We start from the raw sequence: 24,638 nt of genomic DNA on the forward strand, positions 1-24,638 counted from the left end.
AGTTCTCGTTCCATCCGCAAACTGACGGGCAATCAGAGATTGCTAATTCAGTGGTACTGGATTTGTTGAAGTCTTCTTGGTTGGATCAAAAGAAGACTACTTGGGAAAGGTTTTACCTTTGGTGGAATATGCCTACAGAAACACGTTTGACTCTTTGATGGGAAGATGCCATTTGAGATTTTTGAATTTGCTACGAAGGTTCTACCCTTCCTTAGCGCGAAAGATAAGATTTTTCTTTGAAGCCGACCAGTTCACGAGAGACTTGGTCCGGAAGGCTCTGCAGAAATTTTAGGAAAGACAGAAAAAGGCAGCAGATCGCCATTGTCGAGATTTGAAATTGAAGGAGAAGGATTGGGTGTTCTTACATTATGGGAAGGCACGACCGAGAAAGAAAACAAACGGGAAAGGAGCGGCTTCTTTGTAATCTTAGCATGACATAGTGTGAACCTTTCCAGGTTTTCCGAAAAGATAAATGATATCTCCTTTGGACTGAAGCTGCCAGAATACTTGGAGGATTCACAATGTTTTTTTTTAATGTGAGTCTCTTAAAGCCTTTTGAAGGCGATGTGCCTGTTGATGAACAACCCGAATTGGACGAAAAGCAAGCAGATACTCGTTCCAGAACAGAAATTGGCACGGAAAGAAAGAAAGAAAGTAAAGCGAATTAACAGTTCTTGGTTAAATTCAAGACATGGACGCGAAGCGAATGGAGGAGCAAGACCTAGCAGATATTCCTCGGAATGTGAATCTTTACCTTGAAACTTTTGGTTTAGCATAGTCTACTCTAAATGAAACCCAGAATTCAGCTTCGCCAGAGATCTGGTGCAATGGGTTTGCACAAGAGGGGAGTTACTCCGCTCCTTTGTCAACAGATGCCTCGAATTTTTGAATACTAGAGTCACTGATGTCTCTTTGAGCTTCAGGGATACTGATCACTGACAATATTCTGCTGGATGACTTTATGAAATGGAATTCCGGAAAAATATGAAACTGACTTGTCCTTGACTTGTTTAAGTGCAGGAACTGATAGACGAAATGACTGCAGTATTTTGTTCTAAATGATCATGGTTGCAATAGGGGTTAGTCAATCGGACATCTATGAGGTCCTGAGTGGGATCTAGATGCGATTGCTAACTGCATTGCCGAGAAATCATGGTCTAAGATCCGAATGAATGTTAAATGTCATGTGATCTCCTGTGATGTCTAGTGATGTCGTGTGATGTGACTCGATTGGTACATGTGCTAGATGTGCCGCGTGCGTTCCCAGTACGTAGGTACTAACAGTCAGTGTCTGCTAAGACGGTTTATGGCTTCTGTCTGTTTTGCAGGCATAATCGAGGGCAATTACAATGCTTTCAAGAGGGGGGTATGTCACAAAGTGATGACGTGGCTTCCAAAAACCCTAATTCTGCTGAAACCCTAACCCTAAAACCGAAAACCCTAATTTTGCTTGAAACCCTAACCCTAAAATCAGAAACCCTAATTCTGCAAAACCTAACCCTAAAATCAGAAAGCCTAATTTTGCTTGAAACCCTAGCCCTAAAATCAGAAACCCTAATCCTAACCCTAACCCTAACCATGATTTGCTGACGTGGCGAGCTAACATGTGGCTTGCTGTACGGACATCAATGTGATTTACGGAAAGCTGGGCAGCTTTTTGGCGTTGCTTTTTCTACGCAAATTGCTGAGAAAGAGATAGAGAGAACCCTCTTTGCTTTATTTTAGCGCGAGAGAGAGAGAGAGAGAGAGAGAGAGAGAGAGAGAGAGAGAGAGAGAGAGAGAGAGAGAGAGAGAGAGAGAGACTCTCTGCTTTATTTATTAAAAGAAAGAGAGAGGAAGAACTTTTGCTTTATTTTCAAAGCTTTTACTTGAAGCTTTTGATTTCAGCTTTTGGGGCACTTCTTTTAGCAACCCTTGTACCTTTAAATATGTGAGCAGGTCTCTCATCACTCAGAGCATCTGGAAGCAGAGTCTGAGTGTGAGCGCCTGCCCGCACTCTCGTACTTTGAACACAGATTAATACAAAAAGAAATACCGAAAGGGGCGCCAGTCTTTGGGGCCAATATCTCTAGGCACGGAACTCTGCCGGGCCAGTGTCAAATCAATTGTGAACTGTGAACCGTTTTGAAGTGGTTATTGGTGCTCTCGTGGTAGATTCTTGACTTGGAGTGTCCAAGTCTATTACACAAAGAAAGCAGACAAGCCTAGCAGCTTTTACCATATGGCAAGAAACTTCCACTCCTCCACGGATACCAACCACTGCAACTCAATGTAGGGCCCTGTGCTTGTAGAGTTCGCTTCAAGCTTGGCTAAAGCAGGACCAGAGAGGAGGGGGGAGGCCGAGGACGCAACCTAATGCTCATGTTTGGCAGCAAACAAGAACATGCGTTGCGGGGTAAAGGTTTTCAACCAAGGCGGAAGCTATCTAGTGAAGGCAGCCAAGTAGAGCTCTGTAAACCTTAAGTGGCGTAGTTGAGACAAGTCAGTGGCGTGGAACCCCGCCGAGGGCCTAAAGCCAAGACAAAGAAGAAGAAGAAACACAAGAATTCCCAACTTATGAAGTCTTGCCGAGTGGTTAGGATTAATAATCCTAACCCCCAACCAACTTACAGAACCTTTGCCCAGGCACCTAAACCATAAATAAAGCTGATGCTTTTAGACTTCAGTGCTTTTTATGTACAGCTTTTGATTTTGGCTAAGGGCCTTTAAATATGGAAGTAGGAGTCTCTCTCTGGAATTCTACCGTGTGGAGAAGCATATGAGAGCCCAGAGCTTTGTAACATTGCGAATCAATAATAAACAAATAACGAAAGGGGCGCCAGTCTTTGGGGCAAGTGCCGTCTCTCTCTCTCTCTCTCTCTCTCTCTCTCTCTCTCTCTCTCTCTCTCTCTCTCAGTTATTCAAGTTGTTTTGAAGTGATTAAGTTTTGCAGTTGTGTTTCCATCCGATCACTCGCCATAAGTGATTACAATAGTATCAGAGCTCAACTTGCTTTCTTGCCCTTTGCAAATCAAAGCATGATCCTAACAACATGGACGGAGAACATAGAGACTCTACATTTTTTTTTTCTTCTTCAGGAGAGAAACCGGTTCTATAGCAACCTACAGATAGAAGCTATGCAGTTGGATGAAGAAGAAACAACAAGAGGAGGAGAAGAAAAAACATAAGTTCGTTTTTGCCCTAAAATGCTTTGTCTCTTGATGTTTTTCAGTGTTGCAAAGGCCTCTAAAATTCTCTTCAAAGGTTGATAATTTGGATATGCAACAAAAGTCAAAGTTGATCCTGTCTATGAGCCCTATGCATTGACAAGAACGGAATTTGATTCTAATAACTTTAGCAGTTATGTTTAACCATGCCATGTGTGAGGGCTTGCCTGATACTTGGAGCCTATCTACGATTGTACCTATCTTCAAGTCAGGAGACCCTATGGAGCCTGGGAATTATCGCACTATCATGATTGGACACACACTGGCACGGTTGTACGCATCCATTCTTGAGCAGTTGTTGAGTAGATGGGCAAATAGGGAAGGAATGCGTGCAGCTAGGCAGGCAGGGTTTAGGAGAGGCTTTTCTACTCTTAACCATATCTTGACACTCAGGGCCATCATTGAGGAGGGCAGATCTCATGGGAGACGGATCTATTGTAGCTTTCTGGACTTCCGCAAAGCCTTTGACACAGTACCCAAAGCTAGATTGATGCGCAGATTACAGGAGATGGAAGTACCAACAGAGCTCATTTGGGGGATCATGGCATTGTACAGATCAGTAGTAGGGCATGTACGCATCTCTGAGGGACTATCTACACCGGTTCACTCCACTATTGGGGTGAAGCAGGGCTGCCCGCTCTCTCCTACTCTATTCTGTATGTATATGGATAAGGTTTCCAACTACATTGAGAGCGATGGTAATAGAGGTGCACAGCTGGCAGGGACATGGATTCCACTTTTGTTATATGCTGATGATATTGTGTTGATCTCCGAATCTCCGGAGGGGATGCAACGTTTGGATGCTTTGCATAGGTTTGCCCACGAAAGTGGTTTGTCTGACAACCTTGGTAAAACCAAGGTTATGGTGTTTAATACCACCCCACAGTGGATCAGGAGGTCAGCACCTACATTCACATACGGCCAGGAGACTGTGGAGTATACAGATGCTTACACTTACCTTGGAGTGGTTTTTAGCGGACCTGCATTCTTACTAAGGAGAGCAGCAGAGACCAGATTGACTAGAGCCCATGCAGCATTGGGTAGATTGGAGAGGATGTGTTCGCAGATTCAGTTTCAGGAGCCTCGGACGAAGCTCTGGCTCTTTGACACTTGCTGGCTTCTACATTGCTCTATGGAGCTGAGATATGGGGACCTTCATTGGATCATCACGGGAGGTCGGGTCGCAGGATGAGGGAGTATGGAGAAACCTCTTGTCTCTATGATCTCGCGGCTCATTAGAGCCAAGGCCGCAGTACCACGTGCCATTATCCGAGCAGAGCTAGCGGCCCCCCCACTAGTGGTTGAGGCGCTCACCAAATCATTCTCCTTCATACATCGCATGTGGGAACTTCCTAGAGACTGATATGCCCGCCTTGCACTTGAGTCCTCTCAACAGTTAGCCATGCAGGGAGATAACAGCATGCTGGTATGGGGAGATGACATCATGGTTTCAGGCGCATGGGTTCAGCATAGACAGGTTGCCACCCTTCTAGTACTCATTGGATGCACTATCTCTCACTCTTACACAGTCCGAGATCACCAGGCTCATCCGTCAAGACCTGACTCAGCTAGACACCAGGAGGATATGGATACAACCAGCATAGGAGTTGGGCACAAAGATGGCTTTCTACAGAGAGCATCTTCTCCAGCTTACGGAGGATGGTTTTGTGACGAGACCCAGATACATGGACACCCACTTGTCTCATGGGATACGATGTGCTATTGGCCAGTTACGCACATCTTCTCACCAACTACGGATTGAGACTGGGAGATACACCAGAGTACCAGTAGAGGCCAGGACATGCCCCTTGTGTGACATGGAGCTTGAGACAGAGTTGCACTACACATGCCGCTGCCCCGTCTACTACGAGATACGAGGCCGCTTCCATTGCTTGTTCAGAGAGGGTTTTGGACCACTCTCCAGAGTCATGGGATACAAGGATCAGAGATGCCTGGGTTTGTTCTTGCTCGATCTGCGCAGACACAGAGATAGCCTGATGAGTGGAGAGGCTAGCCAGTCTCAGAGACGGATCACAGATTTCTATAGAGCAAACATTGGACAGCCGCAGGAGCTACTTCCACAACAGAGCTCACATTCGTCTCACACCAGAGGCACACCGATCGACCGAGCAATTGAGCTGGGAAAATCCAGGCGCCCACGACCGTGGAGGACTACACAGCATCGACGAAGGCTACATCAAAAGATTCAAAGCACTTTGGCCAGGCATGCACGACGCCCAGTCAGACTACTAACCATGGAGGAGATTGATGAGATCTGCCAACGACCGATGTTGGATCTCCTGTGATTTAGCTATCCCAGCCAGCTGCTCATTTTTCTTAGTTCACATTGACCAGCTTAGGATCCCATAGTATTTTTGTTTTCTTATTTTGTTACTTTGACTTTGTATCAGATCCACCACATTGTAACTTTCTGGTCTCATAGGTCACTTTGGGCTTTTGAAGACGTTGATATAACATTTTATTTCATTTCATTTCTCTCTCTCTCTCTGTGGAGCAACGTAAGGCTTCGAGGGTACCTCCTCTAGGGCGATTTGATTCCTGGAGCAAATTCAGCTTGGCTAGCACAACGAGCTTTCAAGTGGACACTAGTGGTCCACTCAAATTCTAACTGACTAGCTACATCACGCTTCGTCGTCCTTCGTGATCCTAAAGTCAGACTATAGTCGTTATACCTAGTCTTGGTTGGTGGGCCTTTGCCGTACATAATCTGATAGATTTTGAAGCACAGGTGGTTACTTGGTTAGTTCATTGTGATTGTTGTCGCCTCGGGTTTTGTTATGGAACACGAGCAGATGAATAGAACCAAATTGATAGGCACCAATAATAGCTCAACTTGGGACTTGATGAGACTAGATACCACCTGTTTTGGCCAAATTTCGGCATCATAACAGCCCCAAAACTTGCGCGAAACCCTCTGATTCTTGCCCAAAAACAGTAAATTCAGCACGTTGTATTTACTGGTTTTTGCCCTGTTTTCAGCCCCAAACAGTCCCCTAATTGTCCTCTGCCAGTGGGGCATTATTCCCAATGGTTCTAGCGTCCGTATGGCTGAAAAACAGTCAATTTACAATGCATACGCAGCGTTGAAAACGCACTTGTACGGTGAGGTTATGACCCTCACCGGTGCCTGCTTTGGAGTAGCAGTTAGCTACCCCTGTTCCTGCTCAAGGAGGCTCTTGCCTCAGCACAAAAGCATGAAACCACACAGCTGTACATCAGTCAAATGAAAAGCCCTCTTGTGGGGCATCACATAACTGCACGTAGGGGAGAGAGAGAGAGCAGTGTGTAGTGTGCAGGGCATCACTCCTAGCACCACATTGTAGATAGAGTGGAAAGAAAGCACTCTATAGCTCTTAACCTGTGACAATTTTAAATGAGGCCTCTCCCAGCTTAAAATTCAGCGCCCATTTTTCTGAATGAGGCAAGTACACACTGCACATTTACAAGCATTTGCCCGTTTCGGGGTTGCCGCCTAAAAATCTCCCGACTGGTTGCCCAGTTGACTTCGCGACAGAGTTGTAAAGTGTTCCCGTAGTCATACCGAAGGTCATTAATGACACGAACACATTTCACGGCCCAAAATAGCAGTTTCCTAATTTTTAGGAGATGCTTCCGTTGGGCTCCCACTGGTCATCTGACCATCTATCCTCATTGGGACCGCATCCAAAAGTGCAATGTGGCCTAACTGTCAGATACTTTCTGTTGGTGATCCCACCTTGACTTTATGCCTTTATTGAGTTCACTTCCTAGTATCCACCAACTTGCTAAGTGCAACGGGGGGACCTACATGATCTTGCACTGAGCCTAGACATTCTCTTACTATGCGAATTCCAGTGCCGACCAACTTCCCGTCTATGGGTGAAACTACCGTTCACATTGGCCAAACAATGTCTGACCATTTGCAACTTCAAAAAGAGGGTCTCAAAAATAAAACAAAAATCATTAGAAAGAAACCAACAACTAAAGTTAGCAATTGCCACGTCGTCCTGACATAGTTAAGAGCTGCCACGTCCTCGTGACATGCCCCCCTCTTGAAGTCGCAAACGTCCTCGATCGCATACCATAAATACACGCCACTGATGATCTTGTGTTGTTAGCAATCTTTTATCATCGCATGTATCCGCAAGAAAGGTCGTAACACATAGATACAAATGACTTAATGAGACCTTTATACTTCTGTCATTTCCATCTATTACACTGAATTCATATGTACATTTGATGTGCTGGCCCTATCATTACCCCTCCTTTGCACATGTTGGGTTGGGACATAAGTAGGTTGTAACCCAAAGGCTTCAAGGTAAAGCTACATACATTTGGTGATTCTAACAGTTCATGCTCTTCCATCCACTTTGCTACCATAGGCGGATAGTTCTTGAACTTCACCAAGTAGCGTCTTGCAACTTGTCCTTTAACTTTTTTGTCCTTATGTGCCAAAACTTCCTCGGGTACCCGGATCTCATCAAGTTCCTCAACTTCTGGCTGATCCTTATCTGGCATATCTTCTGGCACATCACCCACGAAGGGTCTTAAAAGACTCACGTGAAACGCATTATGAATCTTCCACGCATCAGGCAATTTCAGCTTGTAAGCCACAATGTTGATCTTGTCAAGCACTTGAAAAGGTCCATAGTAACGTATATTGAGCTTAAGAAACAGCCGTTCCTTGCCCTTCATCTTCTTTAACCTGGCCTTTTCGAACCTTGACAGAACCCAATCACCAGGTGATAATAGCAATTCACGACGGTGACGATCAGTAGCCTTTTTCTTCTTTGCCTGAGTCTTCTCTAAGGCAACTTTAATTTTCCTATACATTTCATCCACGTTCTTTGATGAGTGCACAACAGTGTGTGCAAGTGATAGAGCACGAGAAGATGTGCAAGGCTTGAAGCTTGGAGAGGAGGCGATGTTCTGCAGAGGTGGGGCGCTAGGAATCGAAGAAGGGGAGAGAGAGAGAGAGGGCACGATTTTGTGAGGGAAAATTGTTGAGAGCAGATTGGGCTCTCATTCCCTTTATTAAAGTATAGAACCAATTTTAAGTTAGTGGCCAAGTTCAATGTGAACTTGGCCAAAGGTTAGTAACCTTTAAAAATATACATAAGGGGTCATTTGGGCCTTTAACCCAACAACCTCCCACTTAAAGGCATAAATGGCGCCTTTAAGCTACGTGACTCCCACCATCTGTGTATGCATAGCTGATGTTGTGCTTTGAGTAAGCAATTAGTGAGAGCATCTGCTGGATTTTGTGATGTATGGACCTTAACCAATGTAATAAGGCCATCCTCAAGCACTTCTCGAATGAAGTGATACCGCACATCAATATGCTTTGTGCGTGCATGAAACATGGCATTCTTTGCTAGACATATGGCATTCTGGCTATCACAACCAAGCATAGGTGCCTTGTCAGGCAAACCAAAATCACTGCATAGACGTGCTAACCAAATGGCTTCTTTGGAAGCCTCAGTGGCTGAAATATATTCAGCCTCTGTAGTAGACAATGCAACGATCTTTTGCAATCTAGAACACCATGAAACAGCACCTCCTGCAAGAGTAAACACATAACCACTTGTGGATTTCCGTGTATCCACATCACCAGCCATGTCAGAGTCACAAAATCCCTTCAACTCCAATGGTCCTTTACCATAGCAGAGGCATTTGTTTTTTATCCCTTTCATGTACCTCATAATGGACTTCACTGCATCCCAATGCAACCTGCCTGGATTAGCCATAAACCGGCTCACAACTCCCACTGCATGGGCTATTTCAGGCCTAGTAGCAACCATAGCATACATAAGTGAACCACAAGCTGAAGCATAAGGCACTTTGCATGTCGTTGGCTTCTTCCTTTGACTTGAGGCAATCATCCTTGGAGATTTTGACATATGGCTGTAATGGCACGCCAAGAGGCTTTGCTTCAGCCATGTTAAATCTGTCCACCACCTTTTCAATGTACTTTTCTTGCGACAAATACAATATGCGTTGGTCCCTTTGCCTTCTAACCCTCACTCCAAGTATATGTTCAGCTGCCCCAAGGTCTTTCATTGAAAATGCAGATTTCAGCTCCTCTTTAAGAGCATCAACAATGCTTCTTTTCTTTGCAACTATTAACATATCATCCACATAGAGCACAAGAATGATAGGGCTGCCACACGTTTGATATACAAGCAATGGTCTGCATGGCTTCTTTTGTAACCATGTTTGAGTATGAAGCGGTCAAACTTCTTGTACCATGTCATCTGAGACATCAGTGCAAAAATCAAGTACACAGAAAGATGATTCTTTATTACAGAAGTGATAGCAGAAGCAGTAGGGACAGACGCCCCTTTGAGCTTTACATCCAAAACATGAGTTTTGCCCCTATGCTGAAGGGTGATTGTCTTGCCAAGGCATCCAGCACGCCATGCACTCTGAACATCCAGAGAATTCCGAGTAGCGCATCGCACCCTTCCAATCGCATGATATAGAACTCTTCTGTGTCCACATACGATTGAATATGCAGACGCAGCTTTCCAATAATGGGAGTAACACACTCTGAGTAGCCAGGACATGCCAACCCTGCCTCTGTTGTGTATCCCATCTCTTCACCTGGCCCTAACTTTACCCCATGCCCTGCATAACTCACTGGCATCTGTACTGGGCCTATCACCCACCATATCTGGCACTAAACCTACCGTGGGTTTAGGCTTCTTGCCTTTCTGGTCCTCTTTATCATCTGAGTCAACTGGTCTTTCCCTTTGTGGACAATTGGTAGCAAAGTGACCAGGCTGCTCGCATATGAAGCATTTGTTTTTAGCCATTAGGACCTTCTTTTCCTCGACCGACTTGCGCACAAAAGGCTTCCTTTTTTGTTTCTTTGCATGCGCTCCAGAAGTCCCGGCTGAATCCTTGTCTTTGGTGGCCTTTTCTAACCCCTGTGACGCTTTAGGAGCCGTTTTTACAAAGGGCTTCTTCGCTGAATTTTTCTTCTACTGCCCTCCTTTTTTGCTGCTCGAAAATCCACTATCCTCTCCTTTCAGCAAAGCAAGACCAATGTTAGCAACTTCCGTAAGTTGAGTGAGGGTAGCCACTTTGTTCTTGGTACAATAATTGCGAAGCCCTTTAGGAAGCCCACAACAATACTTCTCTATCTGCTCTGTCAATGGCACAAATCTGTAGGAGATCACTGAGAGTAACGCTTTACAAAACCTGCGATTGTACTCAAGCAAGCTCTTGCATGTAGCCGAAGTAAGCTTGTGCCAATCTATCATGACATCGGCTTCAAATTCATTTGACAGCCAAGCAAATGCAAACATTTGCTTGAAGTAAACCCAAGTGGCAGGTGCCTGTCCTTGCATTAACAATGTCGTCCACCATGTAAGTGCATTGTCCTTTAAGAAAGTGGCAGCTTTCCTGACCTTAGAGGCCTCTGTAAAATTTCCTCCTGCATAAGCTATATCAAACTGCTGGAGGAAAGTGAGAGCCTTTGCTTTGTCCTCGAAGCCACTAAAGGTGCTGAACTTCACAGCTGTACCACCTTCTTTGTAAGCTTTCGGCTTCTCCAGTTGCCCCAAATTGTCATCAGGAGTAGTCTGCAACATGGGCACTGTAGTAGGCATGATCGGCACATCTTGGCCATTAACATTTTGCGTCAGAGGTGCGATATCTGGCTGATGTCCAGAAAAACGAGCCATGCCAAAAAAAAAAGACCCTGTGGCACCCCCTGGTTGCACTAAAAACCCTATTGTATGCCGATGCTACCATACATGCGGTTTGACATCATGCCTTGCATACCCCCAAACACTTGTTCCTGGCTGTACGGCCGACTTCCAGGCGCATATCCCGAAATACCCAGGATGTATCGTGGGTGGTGGAAAAACTGGGTGCATTGCATAGTAACTAGTTCCCTGTCCATTCAAGACAGCCTACGGGCTCTGAAAGGTGGCGGGCTGAACTGGCATAACCTGTGGAATAGGCGTTCTGTGGTGGTGGAAAAACTGGGTGCATTGCATGGTAACTAGTTCCCTGTCCATTCAAGACAGCCTACGGGCTCTGAAAGGTGGCGGGCTGAACTGGTATAACCTGTGGAATAGGCGTTCTAGCCACCTGTTCAAGCACGGGAGGAACCTGTTTTGGAGCCCTTGACTCGCAACATGCGAGTGTTCCCTATCTTGCTGAGTCGCATGAAGTACTTGGGCTTGAGCCTCAACAAGCTCTGTACACGCATGCGAGTGTTCCCTATCCTGCTGAGTCGCATGAAGTACTTGGGCTTGAGCCTCAACAAGCTCTGCCTATTTTGTTGTTGGACTGGTGGCGCTTGCAAGAACTCCATAAACCTTGGGTTCTGCACCAGTTACGAAAAGACATTCACCGCGGGAACTAACTCAGTCATGAACGCATCATCCTCAAGTTTCCCAGTCATAAAGCCCTGTACTACTGGAGGGACATTCACATCAACAGGAGGTACAGACTGACGTGGCCGTGAGCTCTCGTCAATCTCGAACACCATAGCAGTTTCTTGTCTGTCCTTCGAAGAGGAACCCTCTTCCATAATGCCCTTCCCTCTGTCGGGCATAGTGTAATCCCACGTTCTTGTACTCAGTGTCTTGACCCAAAACAACCGAGGCTCACTCTTTGAGAAACCGGCCCGTGGGATGGTAGGCTTTGGCTTTCACCCGAAATTTTTTACTTTAGACACACACAAAGAGAACGTGCAAAGGAACCCTGTGACGGGAATTAACACTTAAGCACACACACGGCTCGGAAGCTAGAATGCTCCGAGCAGACGCCGATAACCTGTAGGCCCCAAAATTGGCGCCCCTTTCAGTATTTCTTTTTTCTTTAGGAGGGTAAATTACAAAGAAGAGTCCTGGGAATCCTTTATCTGTATCGAGCTAGATACCACCTGTTATGGCCAAATTTCGGCAACATAATAGCCCCAAAACATGCACGAAACTAATTCCCCTGCTAGAACTCACTTCCATTGGCATAAACCCTATGATTCCTACCCAAAAACAATAAACCTGTGACGGGAATTAACACTTAAGCACACACACGGCTCGGAAGCTAGAATGCTCCGAGCAGACGCCGATAACCTGTAGGCCCCAAAATTGGCGCCCCTTTCGGTATTTCTTTTTTCTTTAGGAGGGAAAATTACAAAGAAGAGTCCTGGGAATCCTTTATCTGTATCGAGCTAGATACCACCTGTTATGGCCAAATTTCGGCAACATAATAGCCCCAAAACTTGCACGAAACTAATTCCCTTGCTAGAACTCACTTCCATTGGCATAAACCCTATGATTCCTACCCAAAAACAATAAATTTAGCACATTGTATACTGGTTTTTGCCCTGTTTTCAACCCCAAACAGTCCCCTAACTGTCCTCTGCCAATGGGGCACTATTCCCAATGGTTCTGGCGTCCGTATCGCTGAAAAACAGTCAATTTACAGCACATACACAACGTTGAAAACGCACCTATACGGTGAGGTTATAAACCCTCACTGGTGCCTGCTTTGGAGTAGCAGTTAGCTACCCCTGTTCCTGCTCAAGGAGGCTCTTGCCTCAGAAAAAAAGCATGAAACCACACAGCAGTACATCAGTCAAATGAAGAGTCCTCTTGTGGGGCATCACATAACTGCACGTAGGGGAGAGAGAGAGCAATGTAGTGTGTAGGGCATCACTCCCAGCACCACATTGTACATAGAGTGGAAAGAAAGCACTCTATAGCTCTTAACCTATGACAATTGCAAAATGAGGCCTCTCCCAGCTTAAAATTTAGCGCCCATTTTTCTAAATGAGGCAAGTACACCGGAAAGTGGCACTTGGCACATTTACAAGCATTTGCCCGTTTCCGGTTGCCGCCTAAAAATCTCCCGACTGGTTGCCCAGTTGACTTCGTGGCAGAGTTGTAAAGTGTTCCCATAGTCATACCGAAGGTCATTAATAAACGAACACATTTCATGGCCCAAAATAGCAATTCCCTAATTTTTAGGAGATGCTTCCGTTGGGCTCCCACTGGTCATCTGACCATCTATCCTCATTGGGACCGCATCCAAAAGTGCAATGTGGCCCAACTGTCGGATACTTTCTGTTGGTGATCCCACCTTGACTTTATGCCTTTATTGAGTTCACTTCCTAGTATCCACAACTTGCTAAGTGCAACGGGGGACCTACATGATCTTGCACTGAGCCTAGACATCCTCTTACTATACGAATTCCAGTGCCCACCAACTTCCTGTCTGCGGGTGTAACTACCGTTCACATTGGCCATACAATGTCCGACCATTTGCAACTTCAAAAAGAGAGTCTCAAAAATAAAACAAAAATCATTGAAAAGAAACCAACAATTAAAGTTAGTAGTTGCCACGTCCTCCTGACATAGTTAAGAGCTGCCACGTCCCCGTGAGACAGAAGTGCTCCTACACTTGATTGGTCTCCAGGCGAGGGTTTCAAATGGATTCCCCCAGTGACTGTTGTTTGCTACTTGGGTTGTCAGGTTGGCCTGCACTTGTCCCTTGAGCAGCAAACTGCTCCCCTCCTCCTGTCCATCAAGAGGAAGCTGCTACATTAGAGTTCGGCACGGCTCTCCTTGGCAGGCAGAGTTGTAGTGGCCAACCAGGTACTGTTGGCTACTATGTGGTACATCACATCTCGTTGGATCTTCTCGAGCTCCTGTATTACCCAGTTAGAGAGGATGATCAGGAACTTTCTTTGGTTAGGGTGAGACACTCAGTTAGCTCGGGGCAAAGTAGCAGTTAGCTCGGGGCAAAGTAGCCTAGCATGTCATCCCTCTACCATGTTCTCAGGGGGAGCTGGGGATCATAGACCCAGCACAGCAGAGCAGAGCCCTTCTTGGAAGTTTGTTGTTAGTTGATTGCTTTCAGGGGAGGAGCCTTGAAAGGAGTTGCTACTTTGGCGGCTTAGAGCTCAGAGTACCTCACTTCCATCATGTGGATTTTTACAGAGATGCGCAGAGTTGGTCTGAGCAAGAGGCTAGAGGATCGATTTGCTGCGAGCTTGCTTTGCTCTTGGAAGCAGCTACGGAGTGGCCTGGAGCAGAACCAGCCCACTTGCACGGAGGAGCGCTTGAGATAGCCCCTTGTTTGGAACCCCCTGGTTAGTACTCAAAGAGGCCACTTGGTTAGTAGTAGGCCTCATGTTTCTTGGGGTCCCATGGCAGAGGGCCCAGCCCGCACTCTAGGCGACTGGCTTCAGTTTTCAGGTTTGCCAGAGGAGGTACAGAGCACCCAGCTATGGGGTACGAGAGAGGTGTAGAGCATGTGCCAAGACATTACAGAGGCTCTACCAGCTGAGTGGCTCACCCCACTAGAGACAGAAGTTCCCACATGGATGGGGACCTTCATGCGACTAGAGGTCCTCATCGCAGTTTGTTCTTGCTTGGAGTTCGTACCCCCCATGTTCTTCGAGATCCAGGGAGAGGCTCGACGAATAGAGTCTCAATAGAGGCTCCACAGGTTGCAGAGTGCCACTTTCAGAGGATACGAGTAGTGGGCATCTGTGGGAGGACCTGTGTCACAAATCCTGACCCAACAGTCCTTAAGGCAGGCCACTAGAGGCTTTGGGCTTGGGAGAGCTGCCCTCTGTCACGAGTGTAGTGGGACCCTGGGGAGGGGTTTTGGAGAGACCCCTTCTCTTCAGCTGACCACCCTGGAATCCCTTTCTTTCAGTACACTGTTCGACTGGGGCGTCACATACTGGCAGCACATAGAGAGGCTCGTCCTACTGCAGCACTTCATTGGCAAGAGGAGGGTCTCACAACCGAGTTCTGGTCAATCTTTTGGGAGCAAGTTGTGGGACTTCTAGACAGTCGAGGCGAGTCACTTTGTTCCAATGGCTAGTTGCACACAGAGCTACATCAGTGGGGAGCTAGCTGGTACATAGTGGCCTCTCGGCAGCCTGTGCAGCTTGCGACCATCCTTCGGAGAGTCAGTGTCACTGTTCGTGGGACTGCCCCATGGCACAGCAGGTTTGGCTTCGGGTTCTTTGGCTGATGCCAGCTCTTTCCACAACGCGACAATACACTTCGGGTGTTGCTGCCTAGTCCACCCTCACGGGCCCGGCACTACAGTTTGAGCTATCATCCACCAACAAGATGATAGTGATCCAGGGGGGTCGACCTACACTTCAGCCTGCTACAGAGCTTACCCCCCATAGTAACAGGGAACGGGTGGAACGCACCTAAACGTTCCAAAACGGCGTTCCGGACGGGTCCGGCTTCCGAAATGTAGTCGGGAACGAAATGCCATTCTGGAACGGGGTGTAACCGGAACGCTGACCCAAAACGGGGGGGAGGGGGGGACGGACAGAACGGCACCCGGAACCGAATCTGGAACGGTCAACGAAAAAAGTCCATGTTTTTTTCAACCAGCCATTTGGGGGTATGTTTGGCGCTATTTGGGGGTAGATTTGGGGCTATTTGGGGACAGGTTCGGGGCTATTTGGAGGGCTGATTTGGGGCTGTTTGGAGGCTCATCTCACCTCCTCCTCAAGCTCTCAACATCTCTACTGAGCTACTCTCCTTGCTAAAGCTTTAAGCTTGAACATGGAGCTCTAGCTTCTCCCTGTTCTATTTTGGCGGAAAGCACAACACCCTCAAATAACAAATGTGGCTTCTACCTCTCTTTCTCAAGCTCCATCCCCCCTCCCCCCCCCTCTCTCTCTCTCTCAAGGTTGAATTCAAAACCTTAGCTTATGAGCCTATAATACATATAGTTTCGTTGGTCTACCGTTCCAATCCCCCCTCCTCCCTCTCGTTCCGCACCCTCCCGTTCCCATTCCGGGTAACTATGTTACCCCCCAAGAGTGGTGCAGTGAGAGAGAGGTGTGTTGGGAGCTCGTCTGTGGCCTGACACTCTGGTTCATTTGGCGGGCCCGTTGCTTCCCATCTTCGAGGCTCGCCTGTCCCACCGGCGGAGACTGTTCGTGACTTTTGGCTGGAGTTGATCCATACTCTCAAGGCTCAGTTCGAGAGATTTCAGGGCAGCTCCGACCGTATTCAGGAGCGCAAAGAGGCTTTCCTACGACTCTAGCGCCCAGGCCCTTCTTCACCAGGGTCCAGGGTGTGCACCCAAATGGCACTACCATCCACCTACGTGGCTCTTCCCTCCTCCCATCATTTAGGCTCCATTGTACATATTTTGTTTTCTCACTAAGAGAGTCTCCCCTTGTCTTTGATGTAGCCCTCTCTAGTAGAGGTGGTTGTAGCCCTATGGGCAGTTTCAGTAACTAATGGAAGAATCTTTTTCTTGAAAAAAAAACCCAAATTCCTCGCCTTCAATATCTGTAGGCGAAAAAAAAAAATTATGCCTGTGTTGATTCTTTCCAAAGACCATCAGTCTCGACGCTTCTCCAAGCTAGAGACAAATACAGAGAACCATGTAACAAACTTGGACACCCCAAGTCAAGATTCTACCGCGACACAGCAAAGATTAACTTCAAAACAATTCACAATTCACCATTAGGTTGACACGGCCCGGGCGGAGTTCCATGCCAAGAGGTATTGGCCCCAAAGACTGGCGCCCCTTTCAGTATTTCTTTTTGTATTAATCTGCGAAGTACAAGAGAGAGGGTGGGTGCTCACTCTCAGACTCTATGTCCAAATGCTCTGAGAAGTGAAGCCTTGCCCACTTATTTAAAGATACAAGGGATGTCCAAAAGCAGAGCCCCAAAAGAAATTAAACTCAAAAGTTTTGAATCTTAAAAGCAATAGGCCCAAAAGCTGCTATAATCAGCCAGTGTAAATTCAGGAAAAATCCGTGCGCTGCCACATTAGCATGTCAGCGTTTTCTGCGCCGCTCTTTCCGTGTTACCACGTATCAAACAATCAACGCAATCTCCAGAGGTTCGGCCACGTGTCAGTGGCAAGCCACATCATCAGTTTGTGACATACACCCCTCTTGAAAGCATTGTAATCGCCCTCGATTACGCCTGCAAAACAGACATAGGCCATAAATTGTCTGAGCAGACGCTGACTGTTAGTACGGACACACTAGGCACAACACATCTAGCGTATGTACCAATCGACAGTCACATCACTTGACATCACATGACAAATCACATTCAAAATCGTTCCAAATCTCAGACCATGATTAATTGGCAACGTATTTAGCAATCGCATCTAGATCCAGTCGGGACCTCACAGATGCCCGATTAACTAATCCATATTGCAATCATGTCTATAGAGATTTATGAGACCGAAATGCTACAGTCATTTCGTCTATCAGTTCCTGCACTCAAACAAGTCAAGTACAAATCAATCAATATCATAATCATTTTCAAGAATTCCGGTTCATAAAGTCATACAAGAGAATACTGTCAACACAGCAGTATCCCTGAAACCCAAAGGGCCATTAGTGACCGTATCAAAAATCGGGATAATCTGATGACACAGGAGCGGAGTGACTCCCCTCTTGTGCATGCCTGCTGCACTAGATTCACCCATGCTGAAATCGGGGTTCTATCGGAGTAGACTATGCTAAACCGAATGCTTCAAGGTAAAGTTCCACAATCTGAGGAGTATCTGCTAGGTACTCCTCCTCCATCCACTTCACATCCAATGCAGGATAGTTCTTGAATTTAACCAAGAACCGCCTAATCACTTTACCTTTAATCTTTCTATCTTTATGTGCCAGTATCTGTTTTGGAACGAGTATCTCCTCGCTTTTCTCCACTTCGGGCTGCTCATCTGGCTCCCCATCATCGAGCACATCGCCTTTAAAAGGCTTTAAGAGACTCGCATGAAAAGCATTGTGAATTCTCCAAGGGGCAGCTTTAATCTAAAGGAGACATTATTTATCTTTTCTTTGATCTTGAAAGGTCCATAGTATCTCATGCTAAGCTTTGGAAAAAGCCACTCCTTTTCCTTTTTCTTTCTCAGGCGTGCCTTCTCAAATCTTAAAAGCACCCAATCGTCTTCCTTTAATTTCAAATCGCGACGGTGTCGATCTGCTGCCTTCTTGTGTCTTTCCTGAGATTTTGCTAAAGCCTCCCGGACCTTGGCAAAGCAGTGTCCAAGTCCCTCGTGTACTGTTCGGATTCAAAAATCTTATCTTTCGTGCTTAGGAAGGGTGGAACCTTCGTCGCACCTTCAATAATCTCAATGGTGCCTTCCCCATCGAAGAGTGGATCGTGTTATTATAGGCAAATTCCACCAAGGGCCAAAACTTTTCCCATTGAGTCTTCTGATCAGAAATGTAAGGCTTCAATAAATCCAATACGATTGAATTTGCAATCTTAGATTGCCCATCTGTCTGCGGGTGGAAAGATGATGAGAATTGCAACCGTGTGTCAATGTTCTCCCAAATAGCCTTCCAAAACAAACTCGTGAATCGGGGATCTCTGTCAAAGACTATCGTCTCGGGCATGCCATCTAATCTAAATATTTGGGCAATGAATAGTCTCGCTAAATGATCCGGCTTGACTATCTTCTTCACTGAATGAAATGAGCCTGCTTGCTAAATCTGTCAATAACAGTCCAAATACTATCGTGTCCACTCTGTGTCTTCGGGAGATAAAAAATGAGTCCATAGCAATACTTTCCCAAGGTCGGGTGGGAATGGGCAAAGGCTGTAACAATCCCTGTGCTTTATGCCTCTCAAACTTGACTTTCTGGCATACCAAGCAACTGCATACAAAATCGTCAACTTCCTTCTTGAGTCTCGGCCAACAGAAATAATGTTCCACATCTTTCAAGGTGGTATCCATGCCGCGGTGACCCGTAAATGGTGGATAGTGGCATTCGGTTAGAATCTTTTCCCTCAACGGCGTGTAATGCACAACATCGTTTTCTTCATCAAGTAGCTATCCCGAATAGAGTATCCCGCTACTACCTCCCCATTCTGTATTCGACCGAATACATCTGAAAATCTGGATTTGTGGTGTACTGATCGACCATGTCCTCGAAGCTTCTATGATGAATCGCGGAAATAGCCAAGACTAATGGCTTCTGGGACAAAGCATCTGCCACCAAGTTCTTCTGTCCTTGCACATGGACAATCTGGAAGTGAAACTGTGACAAGATGTTAGCCCTCTGCATCTGCTTTTTCGGAAGTTGCTTCTGTGACAAGAAGTAGCATAAACTCTAATGATCAGTGAACATCGTAAAATCGACTCCGAGTAGGTAATGTCGCCACTGGAGTAACAGCATGAATAACCGCCAAAAGCTCTTTCTCATAAATCTGTGCTGTCAATTCCGGCCTTGAAAACAATCGGTTCTCATAGGCAATGACATGGCCTTCTTGCATTACGACCGCACCCAGACTATGACCACAAGCATCACGATATACTTCGAATGACTTAGCAAATCCGGCAAAGTCGAAACTGGTTGTGTAGTCAATTTCTCTTTCAAAGTCTTAAAGGCAGACACCTCTGTGGATCCCCACGAGAAAGGGACTTCTTTCTGTGTCAAGATACGCAAAGGGAAAGCAACGTCCGCAAACTTTCAAATGAACCGCCGGTAGTAAGAACATAAGCCCAAGAAGCTTCTAACTTCATGGACATTCTTCAACTCGGGCCAACTCGGGCCAATCACGTATAGTCTCAATCTTGGCCGGGTCCATCAGTACTCCTGCTGTTGAGACGATATGTCCCAAAAAGTGTATCTCCGGTAAGAAAAATTCACTCTTCTTGGCATTGATCACCAACTTGTGATCTAGCAATGCTTGAAAGACCTGTAGAGCAGAAGTTGTCTATGTTCTGTCTCATCCTTGGAGAAGACTATAATGTCATCAGAGAAAGTGCCAACAAAAGATCTGTACTCTCTGAAAATCCTGTCCATTAATTGGTTAAAAGTCGTTGGAGCATTGGTAAGGCCAAAAGGCATCACCAAAAATTCATATAAACGGAAGCTCGTCCGAAAAGCTGTCTTGAAGACATCCCCCGGCGCGATTCGGATCTGATGATATCCACTTTTCAAATCGATCCTGCTGAAACAAGAGGATCCTTGTAGTCTGTCAAGAATATCATCGATCCTCGGAATCGAAAATCTGTTCTTGATGGTGATTTTATTGAGAGCTCTATAATCAATGCACATTCTCCAAGATCCGTCGTTCTTTAAAACCAACAACACCGGAGAGCAGAAGGGTGAAGTTGTAACAAACTGCTGACGTGTCAAAGCCCTGAAGAAGGGGGGGGGGGGGGGGGGGGTAACTTGCAGATGTTGGCCGAGGGGCCTAAACCCTAAGAAGAATAAGTAACAGAAGAAAAAGTCCTACCAACTTATGGGGACCCCGTTCGATGGGGCCCCAAGTGACATAAAGGATTAAAATAAAGCAAGACCCACACACACACGCAAAAACTGATAACGTGGCAGATTTTTGAAAATTACACTGGCATGATGACGTGGTAGGCTGTACGGATTTCCATAAATTATGCTGGCAGCTTTTTGGCTTTGCTTTTGGACCAGAAGCTTTTGAGTTTGAAGGCTTTTTACTGTAAATTGCATATGGGGCCTAGGGCCTTTAAATATGAGGTTAGGACTCATTCTTTGGCATGCTTCTTGGAGAAGGTGCAGAGTCTGGAGTACCTGCTTGTACTATGTTGGTGCAATATAAAGAAATACCGAAAGGGGCGCCAAGGTTTGGGGCCAATACTCTCTGGGGTGGAATTCCGCCACTCCATGTCGCATGTCGTCTCTCTCTCTCAGTTCAGTTGTTATTGAAGTGCTAAAAGTCTGTTCAAGTCTGTTCTTTTCTATTGGCACGTGTTGCCCGTCTTGTGACAGAAGTACTCGGCCGGATAAGACCCTTTTCCAAGAGGTCTTTCACTTGGTTCATAATCTCTTATTCTGTGCTCGGCTCACACGGTAAGGTAGCCGGTTCGGTGGTGTGCTTCCAGGTATCAGATCAATAGTATGATCCTCAGGACGAGATGATGGCAACTCGCCTGGCAGGCCCTCAGAAAAGCAATCGGCATGAGTGTGGAGAAAATCTTGGCGTTCTTTATCAAGTTCAGACATATTTGTCCTGTGTTCATCATTTAACTCTTTCAAAAAGATCAAGTAAACAAACAGACTGGATTTCATTAATTTCGAAATGGCCGAAGCCGATACAATAGGGACAGACTCGCCCTTCAATTTCACATCAAGTACAATTTTTCTGCCCTTCTCATTTGTCAATGTCGCTTTCTTTGCCCGATAATCGACCACGGCGTTGTTCTTATGGTACCAAGGGACTCCAAGGAGGACATCACAACCTTCCAAGGGAATTATGTAGAAGTCCTCGTGCCCCAAATACCCTGATAATAAAGCTGAAGTTTGCCAATGACAGGTGTAATGGCTACGTCCCGTTCGGGTGCCACTAGAACTGCCTCTGCTTGTGGTCCCATCCGATCGGGTGTAATCTCGAGCCGAACCGCCAATTCAGGTGAAATGAAGTTGGCCTTGGCTCCTCCATCAAAGAAAATCAGGGCTTCTTTCATCTTTCACTTTGCCCCACGCTCGACAAAGTTCTGTACTTTTATCAATCGTGCTTGGGTCAGTACCCAAGCAATCTAGAACGAGTCCTACTTTCATCTTACCTTTTCTGCCACGTTCCTAAGCTGCTCTCGAACTCTCTAGCATGTCTTCATTCTGTTCTTGCTGTGCCTTTTTAGGGCACTTCCCGGAGACGTGCCCATGTTCCCCGCATTCAAAACACTTCCCCTCTTTGATGTAGTTGGCCCTCTCTCGAAGAGTGAGCCGGGTCGTGAATCCTTGTCTTTCTTTTCTTGGGAACTCTTTCTCTTTCTACTTTCATTATTAGAAGTCTGTTGGATTCTCTGAGTCAAGATCTCATCAGTGAGGTAAGTCAGATTGCCCGTATGTATGGCAAAACCCCGTTTCGCATGACCCATCAATTCTTGAGTAGAATTTGATTTTTGTTCTAAGCAGTAGTCTCGGATTCTATAGGAAGTCCGCAGCAAAACCGCTCAATCTGTTCTTTAAACGAGACCTTCTTAAATGAAGAGGCTGGCAGAAAAGAGCTCTAAAATCTCTTGCAATAAGCATCTAGAGAATCTCCCTTGGTCATCCAAAGATGATTCCAAGCAGTCCATATATCTCGTTCATACTCTCGAGTCAGCCAAGAAGAAATAAAAAGCCTCTTAAACTTCAATCATTTAACTGGAGCTTCCTTTCTCGATAGAAGGATGGACCACCATGTTCGAGCATTTCCCTTGGAAAAAGATGTAGCCTTCCGAATCTTGGAGTTCTCTGAGTGTTGCCCTCTAGAGAAAGCTATGTCAAACTGCTGTATAAAGGCCAAAGCCCTCAAAGCATCTCGAAATCCGGAAAAACCTACCTTCTTTGAATTCTCTTACTTTCTTGCTTTTATCTTCGAGGAAGTCACATTGGTTGGCTTTATAAAAATGCTTCTTCTTTGCATAAAGCATGTGATCGTCGGAGTCTGAACTGTCTAAGGATGAGTCCTCCGTAGAACTGTCAGAAACTGAGAGAAATTTAGGCTTCTTTGCCTTTTTTCTTGCCCTTTTTGAAGCTTTGCTTTTTGCTTCTGGTTTTGCCTTTTCTGCCTTCTTCGCTCGAGTCAGAGGAGCTAGAAGAACTGTCAAAAGAAGAAGAAGAACTGGGAAATCCTTCAAATCATACACGCTTCTTCTGCTTTCTCGCCGATGCAAAGGAAGATTGAAGACCCAAATAACCCGGGAAGTCAGTTCCTTTCTTATGCTTTTTCTCATGCTTTTTGGATTTATTGTTTGCGTCCAAAAAAGACGGGTGATCTGTGTCTGAACCACCTCTTGTAATTCTTGCTCTGTAAACATCCTAGGAGAAGGAGGTTTCTTGATGGGTGGTTCTGTGGCCTTCTGCAAAACTGGGTGTGTACTTCGGCGAGGGATTGCTGAGTCAAAATTTTGCAAATTTTGTATCCTTCACAATTTTAATCATCTGCTTTGTTGCCTCGTCAACCAATTGTCGACGTTCCATCTCTTCAATCTCGAACTGAGTAGGCCGAGGTGGGCCGTACTCTTCCTTTGATTGCTCATGCGCATCTTCTCCGATCCCCGTCTGCAATTGCTCATCAACTAGTTGCTGTCGGCCAATGACTTCTGAGCATCCGGTAATGAACGATGAGGAAAAGACTATTATGTTTTTACAAGCAGCTCAAGCTTCTACAATGCAGGAAGAAGGTGAAGGCTCACCTTGATGAACTAGAGACACCAACGGTTATAAACTCCAAATTTTTTCTCATGAATTGGTGCACGCTTGTGCTAATTAGTTTGCTTCTTAGAGCAGTTTTGGTGGCACCCCAAGAAAGGAAAACATGATTAAAAGAAGAAAAAGAAAACGAGATCAGAGATTAGCGATTTGTGTTGGACACCTCCTTGAAGCAACTCTCACTATTTGTAGAAGTAATAATCTGTTTTTGCACCTTCTGAGGCACCGCGGCAGCTTCTCCTTCAATAAGTCCATAGTTTTCAACCACGGCAAGCATTACGGCTTAATTACCCTCTCTACTGGTCACTTAAGCTCTCTAGTGGTGGTCTTCTCCCTGCATTTTTGTCTAGCTGCAATATGGTCACAAAACCCAAGTTTTCTGCTCGGGTCTATCTTGAGACTGTAATCTTGGCAAGCATGATGAAATTCGGTTGCTTTTCTTGGGGATGGGAGTATACGAAGCATTTCAAAGATAGAACTTTTGCAGTCATATACTAAACTACTTGCAAGCGTCGAAGGATGAGGACACAAAAGTAGGTGGCGCAGAGAGAGAGAGAGAGAGAGAGAGAGAGAGAGAGAGGGACCTCTGCTTCGTTAGCCGATGGTGAAGGTATCAGCCTCAACAACGTCCGATTGACGAAGGTCGCCTGTTGCTTTTCGACAGCGCCTTTTTTTTAATTTAGATCGCAGTCTATGCTCGGGATTAAGCCACGTGGCTCAAAAATAGGGTGGCCTTATCTATAAAAACTAGTATGCCTTGATTGCCAAGCTTTGGAGGAAGTTGGAGAGTGTTTGAAGGAATACTATTGCAATTAAAGAGAGCTTTCCTTTGGTGCTTGGATGTTTATGGATTTCGTACTTGGATGTGTATGAAAATGAATGGAGAGCAAGGGCACCATTGTAAATACTATTTTGTTCGCATCGAAGCATTGAAGAAGAGTATACATTAGTAAAAAGAACATAGAAGTGAAAGCCGAGAGAGAGAGAGAGGGAGGGAGTGTGTGAAAGAAGCACGTACTTATTTTAATCTCGACAAATCTTGTGAGCGTTAGTTAGCAGAAGTCACTCATATATACAAGAATTTATGTACTGTTTTGTTTTGAGAGAGAGAGAGAGAGAGAGAGAGAGAGAGAGAGAGAGACAGGGAGAGCTTATTATTTGTTTTGCTCAAATCTTATTACGGTAAGTGAGTGTAAGTCACTGGAAATAGTATGGTAAAAAGTTGATGAATCAAGAACGGAACTAAGCGAACGAGAGTTCGTAAGACTTC

General features: G+C 45.8%; 1 protein-coding gene across 3 annotated transcripts in view; it reads right to left on the minus strand.

The window, feature by feature from the left end:
* LOC147425381 (uncharacterized) overlaps nt 1-24,108 on the minus strand; it is a 48,299-nt gene extending 24,191 nt beyond the window's left edge. Inside the window, exon 1 of one of the 3 annotated variants that reach the window (XM_086499532.1) lies at nt 23,953-24,108. Coding sequence is in view for 2 of the 3 variants with exons in the window: in XM_086499530.1 (XP_086355656.1) it covers nt 23,532-23,645 (114 nt within the window). In the remaining variant the exon portion in view is untranslated. Of the gene's footprint in view, nt 1-23,531; nt 23,790-23,952 lie in introns of those variants that run through there. The other 2 variants (XM_086499531.1, XM_086499530.1) reach the window with 2 other exon arrangements.
* Between the last annotated feature and the right edge of the window lie 530 nt (nt 24,109-24,638).

Source organism: Adiantum capillus-veneris, chromosome 25, assembly GCF_014529385.1.
Source record: "Adiantum capillus-veneris isolate H3 chromosome 25, ASM1452938v2, whole genome shotgun sequence".
Classification (NCBI taxonomy): domain Eukaryota; kingdom Viridiplantae; phylum Streptophyta; class Polypodiopsida; order Polypodiales; family Pteridaceae; genus Adiantum; species Adiantum capillus-veneris.